The following is a 22,186-nucleotide window of genomic DNA, read 5'->3' on the forward strand; positions in this document are numbered from 1 at the left end:
ATGATGCAACTCACCTTGAATACCTTCATGGGGCTGTCTGACGTAAAAACTGTCAGACAGCTTTAAAAACAACAATATTATATCGGGGTTGAATAATTGTGACATGGCACAATCTTAACAAAATTTACTGCTACACACAAATACTACATCATGCATTTTCTGTGTTGATTCTCTGTTTCACTCAACTCATAAAGAAATCATCTGAAGCAGAATCTTGATCTTTGAAAAAACTTTAATCGATAAATCCTTAAAATCTTTGGGGGGGGTTGAACATTTTTGATTGCAACTGTACATACATCGTACTCTCACAGATATAAAAAGTTAGCCTACTGTATACAGATGAATTTGGCATTAACATGAACGTGGCTTCAGTGTTACAAGTAATCAACATGCTAGGTAATGACAAAGACGTTCAACAACAACAAAAAGTCACAGGTTTACTTTATACGCAGACAATGTTCACCACCAGCTGCATCCAGGCTCATCCTCTGGTTTTCAACTTCCTGTAAGTTCCCTGTTATTGATTAACTTCTGCAAAAAAAGTGTCAACATTTCCAGAATTCCTGAGCTTAACTTCCCGAGCAAAGTTTCCAGAAAGTTTCCAGAATGTTCCGCCCCTTAGCAACACTCATCAGGATCAACACAGGTTCTAAAACATCACACAACCTGATTTCTACATTGATTTAGAAAACAACAGCAACATTAGATCTTTCAAACACATTCATGTCAGTGTAATTATAGATTTCTGTCTTTACAAAGTGAGAACTAAATATGTGTGATAAAGGAAGGTCAGTGTTTGATTGACAGCTGATCTCTGTGCGGAGCAGAAACGTCACCACGACAAACTTTGATCAACAAACATGGAGACAAAAGAAGTTAAAGATTAACACACAGAATCTAAATCACTGCTTTTAATGACTCGAGTCTATTTGAGTTTACAGAACTCAGCTGTGAATCCAGAATAATAAAGCCAAACTCCAGCATAGAGAGGCTGAGTGAATGTGGTCTGGACTCTGTGGAGGAGAGTCATGGTGTCAGAGACTCTGTAGAAGGACAGAACACCTGCACTGTGATCCAGGTACACTCCTACTCTGGAGGACTCAGGACCTGACACTAGAGTCTTGATGCTGTTGTAAGAAAAGTTATAATTGTTTCCAAAACAAGATAATGACTAAGATTTATCATTGTGTCCAAATGAACATTCATGTGAGTTTCCTGCTCTGCTGATGTTCTTGTATGTGACTGCTACAAAAACTCCTCCCCCCCCCCCCCCCCACCTTCACCTCCCAGTAACTACGTCCAGTCAGACTCTCTCTACTCAGGACCTGAAGCCAACAAGTGAATCTGTCTGGGTGATCAGAATAAGACTGAACTTCACTCATACGTGTTACTTTTCTGTTTCCCTCAGATAATAACAGATATTTGTTTACTGTGTTTGGATCCAGTGTGATTTCCTGTGAATATCTTAAGAAGTCAGCTCTGGTCTCTGGCTCTGGTTGTGGAAGTAAAACATCCACTTGAGACACAATCTGTAAAATCTCTGTACCTGTCTCACTCAGAATATCCTGTAGTCGACCTCTGACCTGGGACACAGCTGCTGTCACGTCCTCAAAGTTCCTCAGAGGACGGATCCTGAAGCTGGATGAGTGTGTAGATCCACTGAGTGGTGACAGTGAGGGGTAGTTGTGTAGAAACTGGTTGTGGTTCTCTGTGTCTGAGAGCTGCTTCAGTTCCTGGTCTTTCCTCGTCAGCTCAGTGATCTCCTGCTCCAGTCTCTCCTGAAGCTCTCTGACTCGACTCACTTCAGTTTCCTGCTGGGATCTGATCTGCTGCTTCACTTCAGAGCTTCTTTTGTCCAGCAGACGGATCATCTCAGTGAAGATCTCCTCACTGTCCTCCACTGCTTTATCAGCAGAGCCATTGAGGGCCTCCTCCTCCTGTTGAAGCAGCTTCAGGTCTTTCTCTGTGTCCTGGACTCTCTGCTGGATTGTTTGTCTCCTCAGCCCGAGCTCTCTCTGCCTCTCAGTCCTTTCTGCTGCAGCTGACACTGTGTCGTGGTCTTTATGTTCATCCACAGAGCAGAGATAACAGATACACTGCTGATCAGTGCGGCAGAACATCTTCATCACCTCGTCGTGACGAGAGCAGATGTTCTCCTGGAGCTTCTCCGAGGGCTCCACCAGCTTGTGCTTCTTCAATGGAGCTGACTTAAGATGAAGCTGGAGGTGTTTTTCACAATAAGAGGCCAAACAATTCAAACAGGACTTGAGAGCTTTCAGTTTTCTCCCAGTGCAGATATCACAGGCCACATCTTCAGGTCCAGCATAGCAGTGATCAGCAGGAGCAGCTTGGAGTCCAGTCTTCTTCAGCTCCTCCACTAAATCAGCTAACATGGTGTTTTTCTCCAGGACAGGCCTCGGTGTGAAGGTCTGTCTACACTGAGGACAGCTGTAGCTTCCTCTCTCCTCCCCTTTGTCCCAGTGGGTGTTAATACAGCTCTTACAGTAGCTGTGTCCACAGACAGTAGTCACCGGATCCTTCAGTAGATCCACACAGATCGAACAGCAGAATCTTTCTCTGTCCAGGTGAACTTCTTGCTGCGCCATTTCAGCTGCTGCCAGAGACTGAAGAACAGATTCACTTCCTCTGAACAGAACCAGATCTCTGCTCCTCCCTCTCTCGTTCACTCCCTGCAGTGACTCAGCTCCCACAGTTCCCAGCTTGTTGTTCACTGGTTCTTACACTGACACACCTGTGAAGGGAGGAGACACAGACATGTCCTGACTGGGAGGAGCTGGTTGTGTTTGAGGAAGAAGTTGTTGGTGTTTCAGGTTTTACTGCATTTCACAGCGGCCTGTTGTCACCTGGTGTTAAGAGGAGATTCAGTGAGAGGCAGAGTGTGTTCTACGAAGAATGAAAAACTAACAAAGTAGAATAAAGGTTAAGTTCAGGTTAAGGTCGTCTTTACTGTCCCTGAGGGGCCAGTTGGTTTGTAAACAGTTGTCACACACAACCCATACACATCATAACAATACATACATACACAAAAAGAGCACAAAGAATCCATTAGTCCTTTGTTAAAATACTAAAACATATTAAAATGTGGGTGTGCCAAACACCAGGGCTACAGCTGGTTTAAAAGTCTGACTGCTGAGGGGACAACGATCTGTCTGTCTCTGTCTCTCTCTCTCTCTCTCTCTCTCTCTCCTCTCTCTCTCTCTCTCTCTCTCTCTCTCTCTCTCTCTCTCTCTCTCTCTCTCTCTCTCTCTCTCCGTGCATGGGCCTACCAGAAGGGGGAGACCCAGCCCACAGTCGAAGATTTTATACAAACCTCCCTCAAGAAATGAACAGGCGACCTCCAGTGGAGAAGTTTACACGGCGCCGTCTCTTCCAACACTTGTATATCTATTCTTAATCCCACCGTTCTTAACAAGTGTCCATTTTGTGACCTGTGTGAGATTATTTATCACGTTTTTACTGAGTGCAAGAGACTGAAATGTTTCTTCGCTCTTTTAACTGCGGTTTTTAGTCATTTTAATGTCATGTTCACTGAGAAGGTTTTTATTATGGGAGCTGGCTACAACAAAACAAACAAAGATAAGTGGCAGCTCCTGAACCACCTCTCAGGTGAGGCCAAGATGGACATTTACATTAGTAGAGAGAACAGGGTCGAGAAAAGGGACGGGCAGGAAGCGAGGGCGGTGTGGGTGGTAAACCTTCGGGCCAGACTCAGACTCGAGTTCGGTTTTTACAAACTGGTATCTCGAGTCTTTTAAAATAATTTGGTGTTTTAACGACATCCTCTGCACCGTCACCAACAATGAGCTGTCCTTTCCACACTTTTTAACAGACTGAGTTTTTTCTTGCGTCAGCACTTTTGTTTATTTATTAAATATTACTGTAAACAACTGTTTTATAAAATGAAAAATATGTAAATAAAGTGTTTGTAAGAAATCTAAATCCCTCTCTCTCTCTCTCTCTCTCTCTCTCGCTCTGTATAATTCTCCCAATGATGTCTCTCTCTAGAAATCTACTTCTACCCAAGGCCTTTCAGGTGTGATGAAATAATCTCCTCTCTCAGCTTTGGTGGAAGCTCCTTTGTCTTTCCCATGATGCAACTCACCTTGAATACCTTCATGGGGCTGTCTGACGTAAAAACTGTCAGACAGCTTTAAAAACAACAATATTATATCGGGGTTGAATAATTGTGACATGGCACAATCTTAACAAAATATACTGTTACACACAAATACTACATCATGCATTTTCTGTGTTGATTCTCTGTTTCACTCAACTCATAAAGAAATCATCTGAAGCAGAATCTTGATCTTTGAAAAAACTTTAATCGATAAATCCTTAAAATCTTTGGGGGGGTTGAACATTTTTGATTGCAACTGTACATACATCGTACTCTCACAGATGTAAAAAGTTACCCTACTGTATAAAGATGAATTTGGCATTAACATGAACGTGGCTTCAGTGTTACAAGTAATCAACATGCTAGGTAACAACAAAGATGTTCAACAACAACACAAAATCACAGGTTTACGTTTCACGCAGACAATGTTCACCACCAGCTGCATCCAGGCTCCAGCTGAGCTCGGCTCAACTCCTCTGGTTTTCAACTTCCTGTAAGTTCCATGTTATTGACTAACTTCTGCAAAAAAAGAGTCCACATTTCCAGAATTCCTGAGCCTAACTCGTGGAAAGTTTCCAGAAAGTTTCCAGAATGCTCCCCCCCTTTGCAACACTCATCAGGATCAACACAGATTCTAAAACATCACACAACCTGATTTCTACATTGATTTAGAAAACAACAGCAACATTAGATCTTTCAAACACATGTCAGTGTAATTATAGATTTGTGTCTTTACAAAGTGAGAACTAAATATGTGTGATAAAAGAAGGTCAGTGTTTGATTGACAGCTGATCTCTGTGCGGAGCAGAAACGTCACCACGACGAACTTTGATCAACAAACATGGAGACAAAAGAAGTTAAAGATTAACACACAGAATCTAAATCACTGCTTTTAATGACTCGAGTCTATTTGAGTTTACAGAACTCAGCTGTGGATCCTTGATAAACACAAACTCCAGCATAGAGAGGCTGAGTGAATGTGGTCTGGACTCTGTGGAGGAGAGTCATGGTGTCAGAGACGCTGTAGAAGGACAGAACACCTGCTCTGTGATCCAGGTACACTCCTACTCTGGAGGACACAGGACCTGACACTGGAGTCTTGATGTTGTTGTAATAAAAGATATAACTGTTTACATTACAATTTAATGACCAAGATTTATCATTGAATCCAAATAAACTTTCACGTGATTTTCCTACTTTGCTGATATTCTTGTATGTGACTGCTACATAAACTTCTCCTCTCACCTTCACCTCCAAGTAACAGCGTCCAGTCAGACTCTCTCTACTCAGGACCTGAGGCCAATCAGTGAATCTGTCTGGGTGATCAGAATAAAACTGATCTTTCCTCATACGTGTTACTTTTCTGTTTCCCTCAGATAATAACAGATATTTGTTTGCTGTGTTTGGATCCAGTGTGATTTCCTGTGAATATCTTAAGAAGTCAGCTCTGGTCTCTGGCTCTGGTTGTGGCAGTAAAACATCCACTTGAGACACAATCTGTAAAATCTCTGTCTCTGTCCCACTCAGAATGTCCTGTAGTCGACCTCTGACCTGGGACACAGCTGCTGTCACGTCCTCAAAGTATCTCAGAGGACGGATCCTGAAGCTGGATGAGTGTGTAGATCCACTGAGTGGTGACAGTGAGGGGTAGTTGTGTAGAAACTGGTTGTGATCCTCTGTGTCTGAGAGCAGCTTCAGTTCCTGGTCTTTCCTCTTCAGCTCAGTGATCTCCTGCTCCAGTCTCTCCTGAAGCTCTCTGACTCGACTCACTTCAGTTTCCTGCTGGGATCTGATCTGCTGCTTCACATCAGAGCTTCTTTTCTCCAGCAGACGGATCATCTCAGTGAAGATCTCCTCACTGTCCTCCACTGCTTTATCAGCAGAGCCATTGAGGGCCTCCTCCTCCTGTTGAAGCAGCTTCACGTCTTTCTCTGTGTCCTGGACTCTCTGCTGGATTGTTTGTCTCCTCAGCCCGAGCTCTCTCTTCCTCTCAGTCCTTTCTGCTGCAGCTGATACTGTGTCGTGGTCTTTATGTTCCTCCACAGAGCAGAGATAACAGATACACTGCTGATCAGTGCGGCAGAACATCTTCATCACCTCGTCGTGACGAGAGCAGATGTTCTCCTGGAGCTTCTCCGAGGGCTCCACCAGCTTGTGCTTCTTAAATGCAGCTGACTGAAGATGAGGCTGGAGGTGTTTTTCACAATAAGAGGCCAAACAATTCAAACAGGACTTGAGAGCTTTCAGTTTTCTCCCAGTGCAGACATCACAGGCCACATCTTCAGGTCCAGCATAGCAGTGATCAGCAGGAGCAGCTTGGAGTCCAGTCTTCTTCAGCTCCTCCACTAAATCAGCTAACATGGTGTTTCTCCCCAGTACAGGCCTCGGTGTGAAGGTCTGTCTACACTGAGGACAGCTGTAGCTTCTTCTCTCCTCCCCATTGTCCCAGTGGGTGTTAATACAGCTCTTACAGTAGCTGTGTCCACAGACAGTAGTCAACGGATCATTCAGTAGATCCAGACAGATCGGACAGCTGAATCTTTCTCTGTCCAGGTGAACTTCTTGCTGCGCCATTTCAGCTGCTGCCAGAGACTGAAGAACAGGTTCACTTCCTCTGAACAGAACCAGATCTCTGCTCCTCCCTCTCTCGTTCACTCCCTGCAGTGACTCAGCTCCCACAGTTCCCAGCTTGTTGTTCACTGGTTCTTACACTGACACACCTGTGAAGGGAGGAGACACCGACATGTCCTGACATGGAGGAGCTGGTTGTGTTTGAGGAAGAAGTTGTTGGTGTTTCAGGTTTTACTGCATTTCACAGCGGCCTGTTGTCACCTGGTGTTAAGAGGAGATTCAGTGAGAGGCCGAGTGTGTTCTACGAAGAATGAAAAACTAACAAAGTAGAATAAAGGTTAAGTTCAGGTTAAGGTCGTCTTTACTGTCCCTGAGGGGCCAGTTGGTTTGCAAACAGTTGTCACACACAACCCATACACATCATAACAATACATACATACACAAAAAGAGCAATAAGAATCCATTAGTCTTTTGTCAAAATACTAAAACATATTAAAATGTGTGTGAGACAAACACCAGGGCTACAGCTGGTTTAAAAGTCTGACTGCTGAGGGGACAACGATCTGTCTCTCTCTCTCTCTCGTTCTCTCTCTCTCTCTCTCTCTCTCTCTCTCTCTGTCTCTCTCTCTCTCTCTCACTCTCTCTCACTCTCTCTCTCTCTCTCTCCCTCTCTCTCAGTGCATGGGCCTACCAGAAGGGGGAGACCGCACCAGAGGCTGCAGACCCCTACCCGGAAAATTATCCTGAGAAAAGACCGGCTCCCAATAACTGATATGAATAAACAAAAACTAACGATACACAGAGCCGACAAAGAAACACGAACTGTATTAAAAGCATCCACCAGACCGGACTGAGCAGCAGACCCCCCACTGTGTGGTCACAGAAGTGGGGAGAAACAGGGCCCAGCCGACAGTCGAAGATTGTATACAAACCTCCCCTCAAGAAACGAACAGGCGACCTCCAGTGGAGAATTTTACACGGCGCCGTCTCTTCCAACACTTTTATATCTATTCTTAATCCCACCGTTCTTAACAAGTGTCCATTTTGCAACCTGCGTTCGACTATTTATCACTGTTGTGCAACAGTAGTAGTAGACTTGACGTTGGCTAATTATTAATAATCATGAGAAATGATTATTAAAATAGAAATTATTTATTAAAAATAATTAAAAATTATAAAGCTAGTAATTAAGAATAGTAAAATAATTAATTAGAAATGATACGGTTATCAATTAATAATGGTTAAATAATTAATGAAAACAATAAAATTATCAATTAAGATTGAAACAATCTGTAATTATTGCTTATCGTTGCGGGGCACCACCCTGGTTACAGGGACCAACAAGTCAATCTTTAAATATCAGTCTCAAGTGATATATGTTATATTAATAATCTCAATATTTAATATTAATGATTATATAATAAACAATGAAGGGTTTTAAGTTCGAGCACAGGCTATAGTAATCCAGCTGTATTCACATACACATGTACAAATAATCACAGAAATACAAATACTTTAATTACAAAAGTATTTATTAAAGGGAAATAAAGTTAATGTTATTCCATGATTCTTCATTTAACAAACTCCAATATTTCAAAGATGGCAACAGCAGCAGCAGCACTTATCACAATGGTCACACATGTAATACTGAGTATCTACTGGTGTGTGTGTGGTCGTGTGTGTCTGCCTGTCTGTGTCTCTATGTGTGTGTGTGTGTGTGGGTGTGTGTGTCTAAAGAGGAAGGGGAGTGGCTATGGCGTAATGACGAGATCACGTGGTGACGTAGTCTGGCCAGGATCAAGATGTTACCTTCACGTACTTTCAAGATGGAGGTTTATGACCCCGGTGACGACATGAGGTCGAAGACAAGATGGCGGTCGGTCGCCTGTTACACAAAGGAACTTTAGACAAAGAGATTTCTTATCTCCTGGTTCTGGCGCCGAATGGCGTCGAGATGTATTAAGGCTCTTTAAATCTAGAATTTTCTATGCCACATGAAATATGTAAGTGTAGGTCGGGACGTATGTAAGGAACAGGTTTAGGAGAAAAGATAGAGAGAGAAAGAGAGAGAGATATCAAAAACATCGTCTGAGACCAGCTACAGTGACTTCACCACTCAGTACACAAATTAGAGTTGTGCACCGATCTTTTAACAGGTTAAGTCTCTGCAAACTTAGTCGGACGATAACAGTGCTGCCGGAGGCTCTCTGTCACGCCGCGAGGCACTTTAAAACATTCGACAATGTAAACAAGGAACCGGAAGTGACGCATCGTTCCCTCGTGTTACACGGCTTAAAACAGATCACTCATCACTCATCGCCTACTACCCCTTCTGGGGCTTAGGCCGCAAACAAGAGTTCTCCATGCATCCCGGTCCTGGGCCAACATCTCAAGCTGTCCCCAGGTGTAGCCCATTTTCTTGGCGTCTGCCTCCAAGTCTCTACGCCAGGTGTTTCGCGGCCGACCTCTCTTTCTTTTCCCTTGGGGATTCCACTTGAGGGACTGTCTTGTGGTGTTTGTGGCTGGTTTACGGAGAGTATGGCCTATCCATCTCCAACGTCGTTGGAGGATCTCTTCGTCCGCTGGCTTTTGGCTGGTACGTTCCCACAGTTCTTTGTTGCTGATGGTGTTAGGCCAGTGGATCTGGAGGATTCGTCGCAGACAGGTATTGATGAATGACTGGATTTTATTTGTTGTATTCACCGTAGTCCTCCATGTCTCAGCACCGTAGAGTAGGACTGACTTCACATTGCTGTTAAAGATCTTGATCTTTGTTGTGATGGCCAGGTCTTTTGCGCTCCAGATGTTTTTTAGTTGGAGGTACGCAACTCTGGCCTTGCCAATCCTGACTCTCACATCTGCATCTGTTCCACCCTGCTTGTTGACAATGCTGCCAAGGTAGGTGAACTCCTCAATCTCCTCCAGAGCTTCGCCTTCCAGCATGATGGGTGCAGTGTTGGCAGAGTTGACTCTCATGACTTTGCTCTTCCCTCTGTGGATGTTGAGACCGAGGCGAGCAGAGTTGGTTGCGATGGTGCTGGTCTTTTCCTGCATCTGCTGCTGGGTATGAGAGAGAAGGGCCAAGTCATCTAAAACAGATCAGCGATCTTAAAACAAACACACTCAAATAAACATGACACGCTAAGTATTTAAACTAGTCTCTGCCCAGACAATAAAGCCTCTTACTGTGACCTTCGCGGTGTTGCTTGCGCGTGGCGCGCAGATTTTCCAGAAGTCCAGTGAATGATCGTGGCCGCTCAAGCTCGGTGGCGCTGGTTCCTTGGTTGCAGCGGCGTCGGCTGGGCCGAATAGGAACGGATTCGTCTTGCTCCTCTACGGGATGAAACATCGTCTCTTCTGCAGGGATGATCAGCTGTGGCGCAGTTGTGGGGATCGTGAAAAAGAAAGTCTTTGTCTCGGCCTGCGAGTGGCCTTCCTGTGGCGATCTCTTTCAAGTTAAAATAAAAACAGTCTTTCAAAATAAGATTCAACTTAAGATAAAAGAAAATAACTCTGGTTGCCTCTTTTAGAGCTGGAACATCTGGGAGGCCCCGAAGGGGCCTGTTCGAAATCATTAGCTGGGAGAAATGGCGATTGCCTCCTTTAGCAACTAAATAATCTGAAGACCCCGAGGGGTCTGTTGACGTCTTCAGAGAGCAGGAACTGGCAGCGATTTTTGGGGTGCCAGGGCTTTTAAATTACCTGAGAGGTCCTCCTCCTTGAGGAGTTGGTCATAGGACATCGGCCAATTGATTTGTCAGGAAAGGATCTGAGTGGGCGGGGCTTGGAACTCAGCGGGGGTTCCAAGGCATTCCCAGAACATTTTCCACCACCAGGGGGAGATTCTTGAGCCTGCAGGAGGATGTTTTCCCGCCGAAAATTTAACAACCCTTTGTTCCTCTCGGCTTCAGTGTCTGGTGGTCAGTCTCTGGGCTCTGGCCCAACATCACGTTTTTACTGAGTGCAAGAGACTGAAATGTTTCTTCGCTCTTTTAACTGCGGTTTTTAGTCATTTTAATGTCATGTTCACTGAGAAGGTTTTTATCATGGGAGCTGGCTACAACAAAACAAACAAAGATAAGTGGCAGCTCCTGAACCACCTCTCAGGTGAGGCCAAGATGGACATTTACATTAGTAGAGAGAACAGAGTAGAGAACAGGGACGGGCAGGAAGCGAGGGCGGTGTTGGTGGTAAACCTCCGGGCCAGACTCAGACCCGAGTTCAGCTTTTACAAACTGGTATGTCGAGTCTTTGAAAATAATTTGGTGTTTTAACGACATACTCTGCACCGTCACCAACAATGAGCTGTCCTTTCCACACTTTTTAACAGACTGAGTTTTTTCTTGCGTCAGCACTTTTGTTTATTTATTAAATATTACTGTAAACAACTGTTTTATAAAATGAAAAATATGTAAATAAAGTGTTTGTAAGAAATCTAAATCTCTCTCTCTCTCTCTCTCTCTCTCTCTTGCTCTGTATAATTCTCCCAATGATGTCTCTCTCTGGAAATCTACTTCTACCCAAGGCCCTTCAGGTGTGATGAAATAATCTCCTCTCTCAGCTTTGGTGGAAGCTCCTTTGTCTTTCCCATGATGCAACTCACCTTGAATACCTTCATGGGGCTGTCTGACATAAAAACTGTCAGACAGCTTTAAAAACAACAATATTATATCGGGGTTGAATAATTGTGACATGGCACAATCTTAACAAAATATACAGCTACACACAAATACTACATCATGCATTTTCTGTGTTGATTCTCTGTTTCACTCAACTCATAAAGAAATCATCCGAAGCAGAATCTTGCTCTTTGAAAAAACTTTATTTGATAAATCCTTAAAACCATTGAGGGGGTTTTAATATTTCTGATTGCAACTGTACATACATCGTACTCTCACGGCTGTAAAACGTTAGCCTACTGTATAAAGATTCCTAAGCTTAACTTCCCGTGGAGAGTTTCCACAAAGTTTCCAGAATGCTCCCCCCCTTTGCAACACTCATCAGGATCAACACAGGTTCTAAAACATCACACAACCTGATTTCTACATTGATTTAGAAAACAACAGCAGCATCAGTTCTTTCAAACACATTCATGTCAGTGTAATTATAGATTTCTTTCTTTACAAAGTGAGAACTGAATATTGTGATAAAAGAAGGTCAGTGTTTGATTGACAGCTGATCTCTGTGCGGAGCAGAAACGTCACCACGACAAACTTTGATCAACAAACATGGAGACAAGAGAAGTTAAAGATTTACACACAGAATCTAAATCACTGCTTTTAATGACTCGAGTCTATTTGAGTTTACAGAACTCAGCTGTGGATCCAGAACGATAAACATTAACTCCAGCATAGAGAGGCTGAGTGAATGTGGTCTGGACTCTTTTGAGGAGAGTCATGGTGTCAGAGACTCTGTAGAAGGACAGAACACCTGCACTGTGATCCAGGTACACTCCTACTCTGGAGGACTCAGGACCTGACACTGGAGTCCTGATGCTGTTGTATTCAAAGTTATAACTGTTTCCATAACAAGATAATGACCAAGATTTATCATTGTATCCAAAGCCACATTCACGTGAGCCTCCTGCTCTGCTGATATTCTTGTATGTGACTGCTACACCAACTACTCCCCCCCCCCGCCTCCACCTCCCAGTAACAACGTCCAGTCAGACTCTCTCTACTCAGGACCTGACACCAATCAGTGAATCTGTCTGGGTGATTAGAATTAGACTGATCTTTACTCATACACGTTACTTTTCTGTTTCCCTCAGATAATAACAGACGTCTGTTTGCTGTGTTTGGATCCAGTGTGATTTCCTGTGAATATCTTAAGAAGTCAGCTCTGGTCTCTTGCTCTGGTTGTGGCAGTAAAACATCCACTTGAGACACAATCTGTAAAATCTCTGTCTCTGTCTCACTCAGAATGTCCTGTAGTCGACCTCTGACCTGGGACACAGCTGCTGTCACGTCCTCAAAGTACCTCAGAGGACGGATCCTGAAGCTGGATGAGTGTGTAGATCCACTGAGTGGTGACAGTGAGGGGTAGTTGTGTAGAAACTGGTTGTGATCCTCTGTGTCTGAGAGCTGCTTCAGTTCATGGTCTTTCCTCTTCAGCTCAGTGATCTCCTGCTCCAGTCTCTCCTGAAGCTCTCTGACTCGACTCACTTCAGATTCCTGCTGGGATCTGATCTGCTGCTTCACATCAGAGCTTCTTTTCTCCAGCAGACGGATCATCTCAGTGAAGATCTCCTCACTGTCCTCCACTGCTTTATCAGCAGAGCCATTGAGGGCGTCCTCCTCCTGTTGAAGCAGCTTCAGGTCTTTCTCTGTGTCCTGGACTCTCTGCTGGATTGTTTGTCTCCTCAGCCCGAGCTCTCTCTGCCTCTCAGTCCTTTCTGCTGCAGCTGACACTGTGTCGTGGTCTTTATGTTCATCCACAGAGCAGAGATAACAGATACACTGCTGATCAGTGCGGCAGAACATCTTCATCACCTCGTCGTGACGAGAGCAGATGTTCTCCTGGAGCTTCTCCGAGGGCTCCACCAGCTTGTGCTTCTTAAAAGGAGCTGCCTGAAGATGAGGCTGGAGGTGTTTTTCACAATAAGAGGCCAAACAGTTCAAACAGGACTTGAGAGCTTTCAGTTTTCTCCCAGTGCAGAAATCACAGGCCACATCTTCAGGTCCAGCATAGCAGTGATCAGCAGGAGCAGCTTGGAGTCCAGTCTTCTTCAGCTCCTCCACTAAATCAGCTAACATGGTGTTTTTCTCCAGGACAGGCCTCGGTGTGAAGGTCTGTCTACACTGAGGACAGCTGTAGCTTCCTCTCTCCTCCCCATTGTCCCAGTGGTTGTTAATACAGCTCTTACAGTAGCTGTGTCCACAGACAGTAGTCACCGGATCCTTCAGTGGATCCAGACAGATCGAACAGCAGAATCTTTCTCTGTCCAGTTGAACTTCTTGCTGCGCCATTTCAGCTGCTGCCAGAGACTGAAGAACAGGTTCACTTCCTCTGAACAGAACCAGATCTCTGCTCCTCCCTCTCTCGTTCACTCCCTGCAGTGACTCAGCTCCCACAGTTCCCAGCTTGTTGTTCACTGGTTCTTATACTGACACACCTGTGAAGGGAGGAGACACAGACATGTCCTGACTGGGAGGAGCTGGTTGTGTTTGAGGAAGAAGTTGTTGGTGTTTCAGGTTTTACTGCATTTCAAAGCGGCCTGTTGTCACCTGGTGTTAAGAGGAGATTCAGTGAGAGGCAGAGTGTGTTATTATATTTAGGGCCCGAGCACTGACAGGCACTGACAGACAGAGAGGCCCTATTGGAATTATAAGAATTATTATTATTATTCAGGCAAATGAATTGGCTTTTTTAGGGCTTTAACATGCTCCAATTCTTACCAACATCTGCATATTATGGAGGAATTTTCATTTTATTCGTATTTCTTTATTATTTTCTTCATTTCCTCTTTTGTCCATGTAATATTTAAAAATATGAAAAAAATACTAGGCCAGGGTGATTTATTCAGAGAGTCCAAAACTTAAGATAATATAATAGATAAAACAGAACCCATAATGACAACCTGTTGTTGGCCTTTGAGATTTTGAAATGTAAGTTTTGATTTTATCAATTGAAAGAATTATAAAACTACTTAACTGTGAAGGTTCTCTTTAAATGGTAGCTTTAATAAGGCTTTTTTAATATGAATAAACTGGGGGGGAAACATCTTTAGCATTGATTCTAATACATCTTTAATTATATCTATATAAGATTGTGTTTCTCTTTTCTAGAAATTACCCTAAAATTGATGGTAAATTGATTTTGCAGTTTTACCATCAATTTTAAAGTAATTTCTAGAAAAGAGAAACACAACCAAATACAGGCAGCTCGAAGTTTAAGATTTAAGAAATGTTCTGAGTATGTGTAAAGAAAAATGCAAATCTTTTCTATAAACTTAAAGTTGTCATGTTGATAAATATCCACTTAAACGCCGGATACTGATGAGTGTACATACATTATATCCATCCATGTGGGCCGATGTAGTTTTATTTTGCCTAAGTCAAAAGACAATGTGACTTTTACAAGCTTTTCAAGATGGCGGCTGCGTCAATTGCGTTTTATTGAGTCTTTTTATTTAGCATTGTAGTCAGCTAAACAGCTCGGTCCATGAAGCTAGCATTTAGCATAGAGTGGAAAGGCTCCAGAATCTGTGGCTGTTACAAGTGATCGGCTTCCTGTTCACTCTTCTCTGTCTTTTTAAACAATATTTCATCTTCAGCTTTCGTCTCATTTGTTCCACTTTACATGATCTAATTAAGACAGATTTGAATATCGTATTCTAATCTAACAGCTTGAAATCATGTGTATAACTGAAAAATGACAAAGGATCCTCTTTATAGCAGCTTGCGCCCCCTAGTGGCGCATGCACACCACTTTGAGAATCCCTGATGCAGCTTAATCAAGTGACCACGAGGCAATGAATGGTTTTCAGAATGATCACACATTTGTGACTGTACTTTTAATTAGTTCTTTGATTAAAGACATTATGTCTAATCTTATAAAGCTGATAAACGCTAGACCTGTTTAATATTAATATAATAATAATATTGTTTTATCAATTATTGTTGTATTTTATTATTATTATTATGAGGGCTTTATTATTTTCATGAGGGCTTACGAGACCTTAAACATGTTCCTTTTTTATATGACATCATGTGTGACACATATACCAACATTTTCTTTTGTTTCTTTCATATTGTTTGGAGTGTCTCTGAGTGGGGCAAGCAAAGGGAGTGATTGGACATTTTCTCTGCTTATATAGACCAGCTAATAAGGTGGGTGTGTATTATAGAGGATTGTGGAGAGTGAGGTATGTCACGTGGTGTAAGTCACATGATTGGAGCAGCGCAGCTCGAGTTGGCTGCCTGAACGAGCTCCCAGGCGTCGCTCCATTAATGTCAAGGCCTTAAAATATAAGATGTACATATATATTTATTATTATTATTATTATTATTAGGGCATGAGTACCGAACATTAGGAGACAGTGGGAGGCCCTGTTGAAATTGTAAGGTTAATTATTATTATTATTGTTATTTTATTTTTTCATGCAAATAACTTGGCTTTTTGAGGGCTTTAATTTTAGTTTATATTCTTATTTTCTGCCATGTCTAAGCTCAGTCACTAATGTTTTCTACTGTTTACTTGATTTGTCTATTTTCAATTATTATTGGCCAATTTTTTGATTCTAAATAAAGTGGATTAAAACAAAGTTAAAAGGTTGGAGACATTTGTTTTTCACTGAGACGATGATTTCAGGTGATTTCTCTCCTCTGACGTTGTATTTTAATATCGGGTCTTGGATTTGTTTTCCATGATTCCACAAATGTAAGTTCACCAACAATCGATTCTTTCTTCCATTTGATTTTCTTAATGTATAATTTATCCGTTCCTTCTGTTTTAACGCTTTATCTTGAACTTCTGTGTTGACTGTCTAAAATGAAGATGTTAAAACAAATTAATTAATCAAAAGTTTCCAGTCTTAAAGACTACAAACTTCACGAGAGAGAAAACCACAGAAGAAGACCAACAATCATTTCCTGTCCAGTGCGGAGTTGGCTGTTGCACATGAGCGCTCAGAGGTCCTCCATCTTGTCTGCAGGCAGCTCCTCAGGTTCAGCTCCTTTGGTTGAATAAGAAGTATTTGATCTTTCATCACGGTCGAGTGGAATTCTGAACATCAGGAGAAAACTGAAATAACTGACGATGAGAAATTTGTGATTTTAAAAGAGAACTTTTATTAGAACTTGAGTATTTCTGTGAAAAGACAGAGACTGAACATGCACATGAGGTTTGTGGAGTTTCAGCTCCAGTGACTCTTGTTCAGTGATTTCATGGAAACACAACCAGTTTGTTTCATCTCCAACTCACATGTGTAACAGAAAAGAACAAACAATCAGCTCATTGATGAGGATCAGGATCAACACAGGTTCTAAAACATCACACAACCTGATTTCTACATTGATTTAGAAAACAACAGCAACATCAGTTCTTTCAAACACATTCATGTCAGTGTAATTATAGATTTGTGTCTTTACACAGTGAGAACTGAATATGTGTGATAAAGGAAGGTCAGTGTTTGATTGACAGCTGATCTCTGTGCGGAGCAGAAACGTCACCACGAAGAACTTTGATCAACAAACATGGAGACAAAAGAAGTTAAAGATTAACACACACAATCTAAATCACTGCTTTAATGACTCGAGTCTATTTGAGTTTACAGAACTCAGCTGTGGATCCAGAACAATAAACCCAAACTCCAGCATAGAGAGGCTGAGTGAATGTGGTCTGGACTCTGTGGAGGAGAGTCATGGTGTCAGAGACGCTGTAGAAGGACAGAACACCTGCACTGTGATCCAGGTACACTCCTACTCTGGAGGACTCAGGACCTGACACTGGAGTCCTGATGCTGTTGTAACGAAAGATATAACTGTTTCCATTACAATATAATGACCAAGATTTATCATTGAATCCAAAGCCACATTCACGTGAGCCTCCTGCTCTGCTGATATTCTTGTATGTGACTGCTACACGAACTTCTCCTCTCACCTTCACCTCCACCTCCCAGTAACAACGTCCAGTCAGACTCTCTCTACTCAGGACCTGACACCAATCAGTGAATCTGTCTGGATGATCAGAATAAGACTGATCTTCACTCATGTATGTTACTTTTCTGTTTCCCTCAGATAATAACAGACGTTTGTGTGCTGTGTTTGGATCCAGTGTGATTTCCTGTGAATATCTTAAGAAGTCAGCTCTGGTCTCTGGCTCTGGTTGTGGCAGTAAAACATCCACTTGAGACACAATCTGTAAAATCTCTGTACCTGTCTCACTCAGAATGTCCTGTAGTCGACCTCTGACCTGGGACACAGCTGCTGTCACGTCCTCAAAGTCCCTCAGAGGACGGATCCTGATGCTGGATGAGTGTGTAGATCCACTGAGTGGTGACAGTGAGGGGTAGTTGTGTAGAAACTGGTTGTGATCCTCTGTGTCTGAGAGCTGCTTCAGTTCCTGGTCTTTCCTCTTCAGCTCAGTGATCTCCTGCTCCAGTCTCTCCTGAAGCTCTCTGACTCGACTGTCCTTCACTGCTTTATCAGCAGAGCCATTGAGGGCCTCCTCCTCCTGTTGAAGCAGCTTCAGGTCTTTCTCTGTGTCCTGGACTCTCTGCTGGATGGTTTGTCTCCTCAGCCCGAGCTCTCTCTGCCTCTCAGTCCTTTCTGCTGCAGCTGACACTGTGTCGTGGTCTTTATGTTCATCCACAGAGCAGAGATAACAGATACACTGCTGATCAGTGCGGCAGAACATCTTCATCACCTCGTCGTGACGAGAGCAGATGTTCTCCTGGAGCTTCTCCGAGGGCTCCACCAGCTTGTGCTTCTTCAATGGAGCTGCCTGAAGATGAGGCTGGAGGTGTTTTTCACAATAAGAGGCCAAACAATTCAAACAGGACTTGAGAGCTTTCAGTTTTCTCCCAGTGCAGACATCACAGGCCACATCTTCAGGTCCAGCATAGCAGTGATCAGCAGGAGCAGCTTGGAGTCCAGTCTTCTTCAGCTCCTCCAGTGAATCAGCTAACATGGTGTTTCTCACCAGGACAGGCCTCGGTGTGAAGGTCTGTCTACACTGAGGACAGCTGTAGCTTCCTCTCTCCTCCCCTTTGTCCCAGTGGGTGTTAATACAGCTCTTACAGTAGCTGTGTCCACAGACAGTAGTCACCGGATCCTTCAGTAGATCCACACAGATGGAACAGCAGAATCTTTCTCTGTCCAGGTGAACTTCTTGCTGCGCCATTTCAGCTGCTGCCAGAGACTGAAGAACAGATTCACTTCCTCTGAACAGAACCAGATCTCTGCTCCTCCCTCTCTCGTTCACTCCCTGCAGTGACTCAGCTCCCACAGTTCCCAGCTTGTTGTTCACTGGTTCTTACACTGACACACCTGTGAAGGGAGGAGACACCGACATGTCCTGACTGGGAGGAGCTGGTTGTGTTTGAGGAAGAAGTTGTTGGTGTTTCAGGTATTACTGCATTTCACAGCGGCCTGTTGTCACCTGGTGTTAAGAGGAGATCCAGTGAGAGGCAGAGTGTGTTCTACGAAGAATGAAAAACTAACACAGTAGAATAAAGGTTAAGTTCAGGTTAAGGTCGTCTTTACTGTCCCAGAGGGGCCAGTTGGTTTGTAAACAGTTGTCACACACAACCCATACACATCATAACAATACATACATACACAAAAAGAACACAAAGAATCCATTAGTCCTTTGTCAAAATACTAAAACATATTAAAATGTGTGTGTGACAAACACCAGGACTACAGCTGATTTAAAAGTCTGACCACTGAGGGGACAACGATCTCTCTCTCTCTCTCTCTCTCTCTCTCTCTCTCTCTCTCTCTCTCTCTCTCTCTCTCTCTCTCTCTCTCTCTCTCTCTCTCTCTCTCTCTCGGTGCATGGGCCTACCAGAAGGGGGAGACCCAGCCCACAGTCGAAGATTTTATACAAACCTCCCTCAAAAAACGAACAGGCGACCTCCAGTGGAGAATTTACTTGCTGCCGTCTCTTCCAACACTTTTATATCTATTCTTAATCCCACCGTTCTTAACAAGTGTCCATCTTGCGACCTGCGTGAAACTATTTATCACGTTTTTACTGAGTGCAAGAGACTGAAATGTTTCTTCGCTCTTTTAACTGCGGTTTTTAGTCATTTTAATGTCATGTTCACTGAGAAGGTTTTTATTATGGGAGGCTACAACAAAACAAACAAAGATAAGTGGCAGCTCCTGAACCACCTCTCAGGTGAGGCCAAGATGGACATTTACATTAGTAGAGAGAACAGGGTCGAGAACAGGGACGGGCAGGAAGCGTGGGAGGTGTGGGTGGTAAACCTCCGGGCCAGACTCCGACCCAAGTTCAGCTTTTACAAACTGGTATCTCGAGTCTTTTAAAATAATTTGGTGTTTTAACGACATACTCTGCACCGTCACCAACAATGAGCTGTCCTTTCCACACTTTTTAACAGACTGAGTTTTTTCTTGCATCAGCACTTTTGTTTATTTATTAAATATTACTGTAAACAACTGTTTCATAAAATGAAAAATATGTAAATAAAGTGTTTGTAAGAAATCTAAATCTCTCTCTCTCTCTCTCTCTCTCATCTCATCTCATCTCATTTTCGTCCGCTTATCCGGGGTCGGGTCGCGGGGGGAGCAGCTCAAGCAGGGGGCCCCAGACTTCCCTTTCCCGGGCCACATTGACCAACTCTGACGTGGGGATCCCGAGGCGTTCCCAGGCCAGTGTTGAGATATAATCTCTCCACCTAGTCCTGGGTCTTCCCCGAGGTCTCCTCCCCACTGGACATGCCTGAAAAACCTCCCAAGGGAGGCGCCCAGTGGGCATCCTTACCAGATGCCCGAACCACCTCAGCTGACTCCTTTCTAAGTAAAGGAGCAGCGGCTCTAATCCGAGTTCCTCACGGATGGCTGAGCTTCTCACCCCATCCCTAAGGGAGACGCCAGCCACCCTTCTGAGAAAACTCATCTCGGCCGCTTGTACCCGCGATCTCGTCCTTTCGGTCATCACCCAGCCCTCATGACCATAGGTGAGGATAGGAACGAAGATCGACCGGTAGATCGAGAGCTTTGCCTTGCGGCTCAGCTCTCTTTTCGTTACAACGGTGCGGTAAAGCGAACGCAATATCGCCCCCGCTGCTCCGATTCTCCGGCCAATCTCACGCTCCATAGTACCCTCACTCGCGAACAAGACCCCGAGGTACTTGAACTCCTTCACTTGGGCTAAGGACTCATTTCCTACCCGGAGTAAGCAATCCATCGGTTTCCTGCTAAGAGTCATGGCCTCAGATTTAGCGGTGCTGATCCTCATCCCAGCCGCTTCACACTCGGCCGCCAGCCGATCCAGTGAGTGCTGAAGGTCACAGGCCGATGATCCAATGAGGACCACGTCATCTGCAAAAAGCAGTGACGAGATCCTCAGACCACCGAACTGCAACCCCTCCCCACCACGACTACGCCTCGATATCCTGTCCATGTATATCACAAACAGGATTGGTGACAAGGCGCAGCCCTGGCGGAGACCAGCTCCCACTGAGAACGAAACTGACTGGCTGCCGAGGACGCGAACACAGCTCTCGCTTTGGGAGTACAGAGATTGGATGGCCCTGAGGATAGACCCCCTTACCCCATACTCCCGCAGCACCTCCCACAGTTTCTCCCGGGGGACCCGGTCATACGCCTTCTCCAGATCCACAAAACACATGTAGACCGGATGGGCATACTCCCAGGCCCCCTCCAGGATCCTTGCGAGAGTGAAGAGCTGGTCCGTAGTTCCACGTCCGGGGCGAAAACCGCATTGTTCCTCTTCAATCTGAGGTTCGACGATCGGCCGAACCCTCCTTTCCAGCACCTTGGAGTAGACTTTACCAGGGAGGCTGAGAAGTGTGATACCACTGTAATTTGCACACACTCTCTGGTCCCCCTTTTTGAACAGGGGAACCACCACCCCGGTTTGCCACTCCTTTGGCACTGTACCCGACTCCCACGCGATGTTGAATAGGCGTGTCAACCATGACAGCCCCTCAACACCCAGAGCCTTTAGCATTTCTGGCTGGATCTCATCAATCCCTGGGGCTTTGCCACTGCGGAGATGTTTGACTACCTCAGTGACCTCCACCAGGGAAATTGACGACGAAACACCATCAACCTCGAGCTCTGCCTCCAACATAGAGGGTGTGTTATTCGGATTCAGGAGTTCCTCAAAGTGTTCCTTCCAACGTCCGACGACCTCCTCAGTTGAGGTCAACAGAGTCCCGTCCTTACTGTACACAGCTTGGATGGTTCCCCGTTTCCCCCTCCTGAGGTGCCGGATAGTCTTCCAGAAACACTTTGGTGCCGACCGAAAGTCCTTCTCCATGGCCTCTCCGAACTTCTCCCACACCCGCTGCTTAGCCTCCGACACGGCAGCAGCTGCAGCCCTTCGGGCCTGTCGGTACCCTGCAACCGAGTCAGGAGTCCTCCAGGATATCATATCCCGGAAGGCCTCCTTCTTCAATCGGACGGCTTCCCTGACCACCGGTGTCCACCACGGTGACGAGGGTTACCGCCCCTTGAGGAGCCTAAGACCCTGAGGCCACAGCTAGCCGCCGCTGCTTCAGCAATGGAGGCTTTGAACACCGCCCACTCCGGCTCAATGTCCCCAACCTCCACAGGAATGCCAGAAAAACTCCGCCGGAGGTGTGAGTTGAAGATACCTAGGACGGGGGCCTCCTCCAGACGTTCCCAGTTCACCCGCACTACTCGTTTGGGCTTACCAGGTCTATCTGGAAATTTCCCCCATTCCCTGATCCAACTCACAACCAGATGGTGGTCGGTTGACAGTTCCGCCCCTCTCTTTACCCGAGTGTCCAAAACATGC

The 22,186-nt window shown here is 44.6% G+C and overlaps 2 protein-coding genes across 2 annotated transcripts; both read right to left on the reverse strand.

The window, feature by feature from the left end:
• Nucleotides 1-490: 490 nt before the first annotated feature.
• LOC128457315 (uncharacterized) lies at nucleotides 491-13,816 on the reverse strand. Its single transcript, XM_053441965.1, is given in 6 exon segments — nucleotides 491-1,276; nucleotides 1,278-2,720; nucleotides 5,063-6,841; nucleotides 9,062-9,769; nucleotides 12,015-12,347; nucleotides 12,349-13,816. Coding segments are annotated over 6 exon segments (5,943 nt in total). The 5' UTR covers nucleotides 13,678-13,816; the 3' UTR covers nucleotides 491-925.
• A 2,660-nt stretch (nucleotides 13,817-16,476) lies between these two features.
• LOC128456606 (E3 ubiquitin/ISG15 ligase TRIM25-like) lies at nucleotides 16,477-18,676 on the reverse strand. Its single transcript, XM_053440831.1, has one exon. It carries the CDS (start codon nucleotides 18,551-18,553, stop codon nucleotides 16,970-16,972), a length of 1,584 nt encoding a protein of 527 aa, XP_053296806.1. The 5' UTR covers nucleotides 18,554-18,676; the 3' UTR covers nucleotides 16,477-16,969.
• Between the last annotated feature and the right edge of the window lie 3,510 nt (nucleotides 18,677-22,186).

This window comes from Pleuronectes platessa, chromosome 15, assembly GCF_947347685.1.
Source record: "Pleuronectes platessa chromosome 15, fPlePla1.1, whole genome shotgun sequence".
Classification (NCBI taxonomy): domain Eukaryota; kingdom Metazoa; phylum Chordata; class Actinopteri; order Pleuronectiformes; family Pleuronectidae; genus Pleuronectes; species Pleuronectes platessa.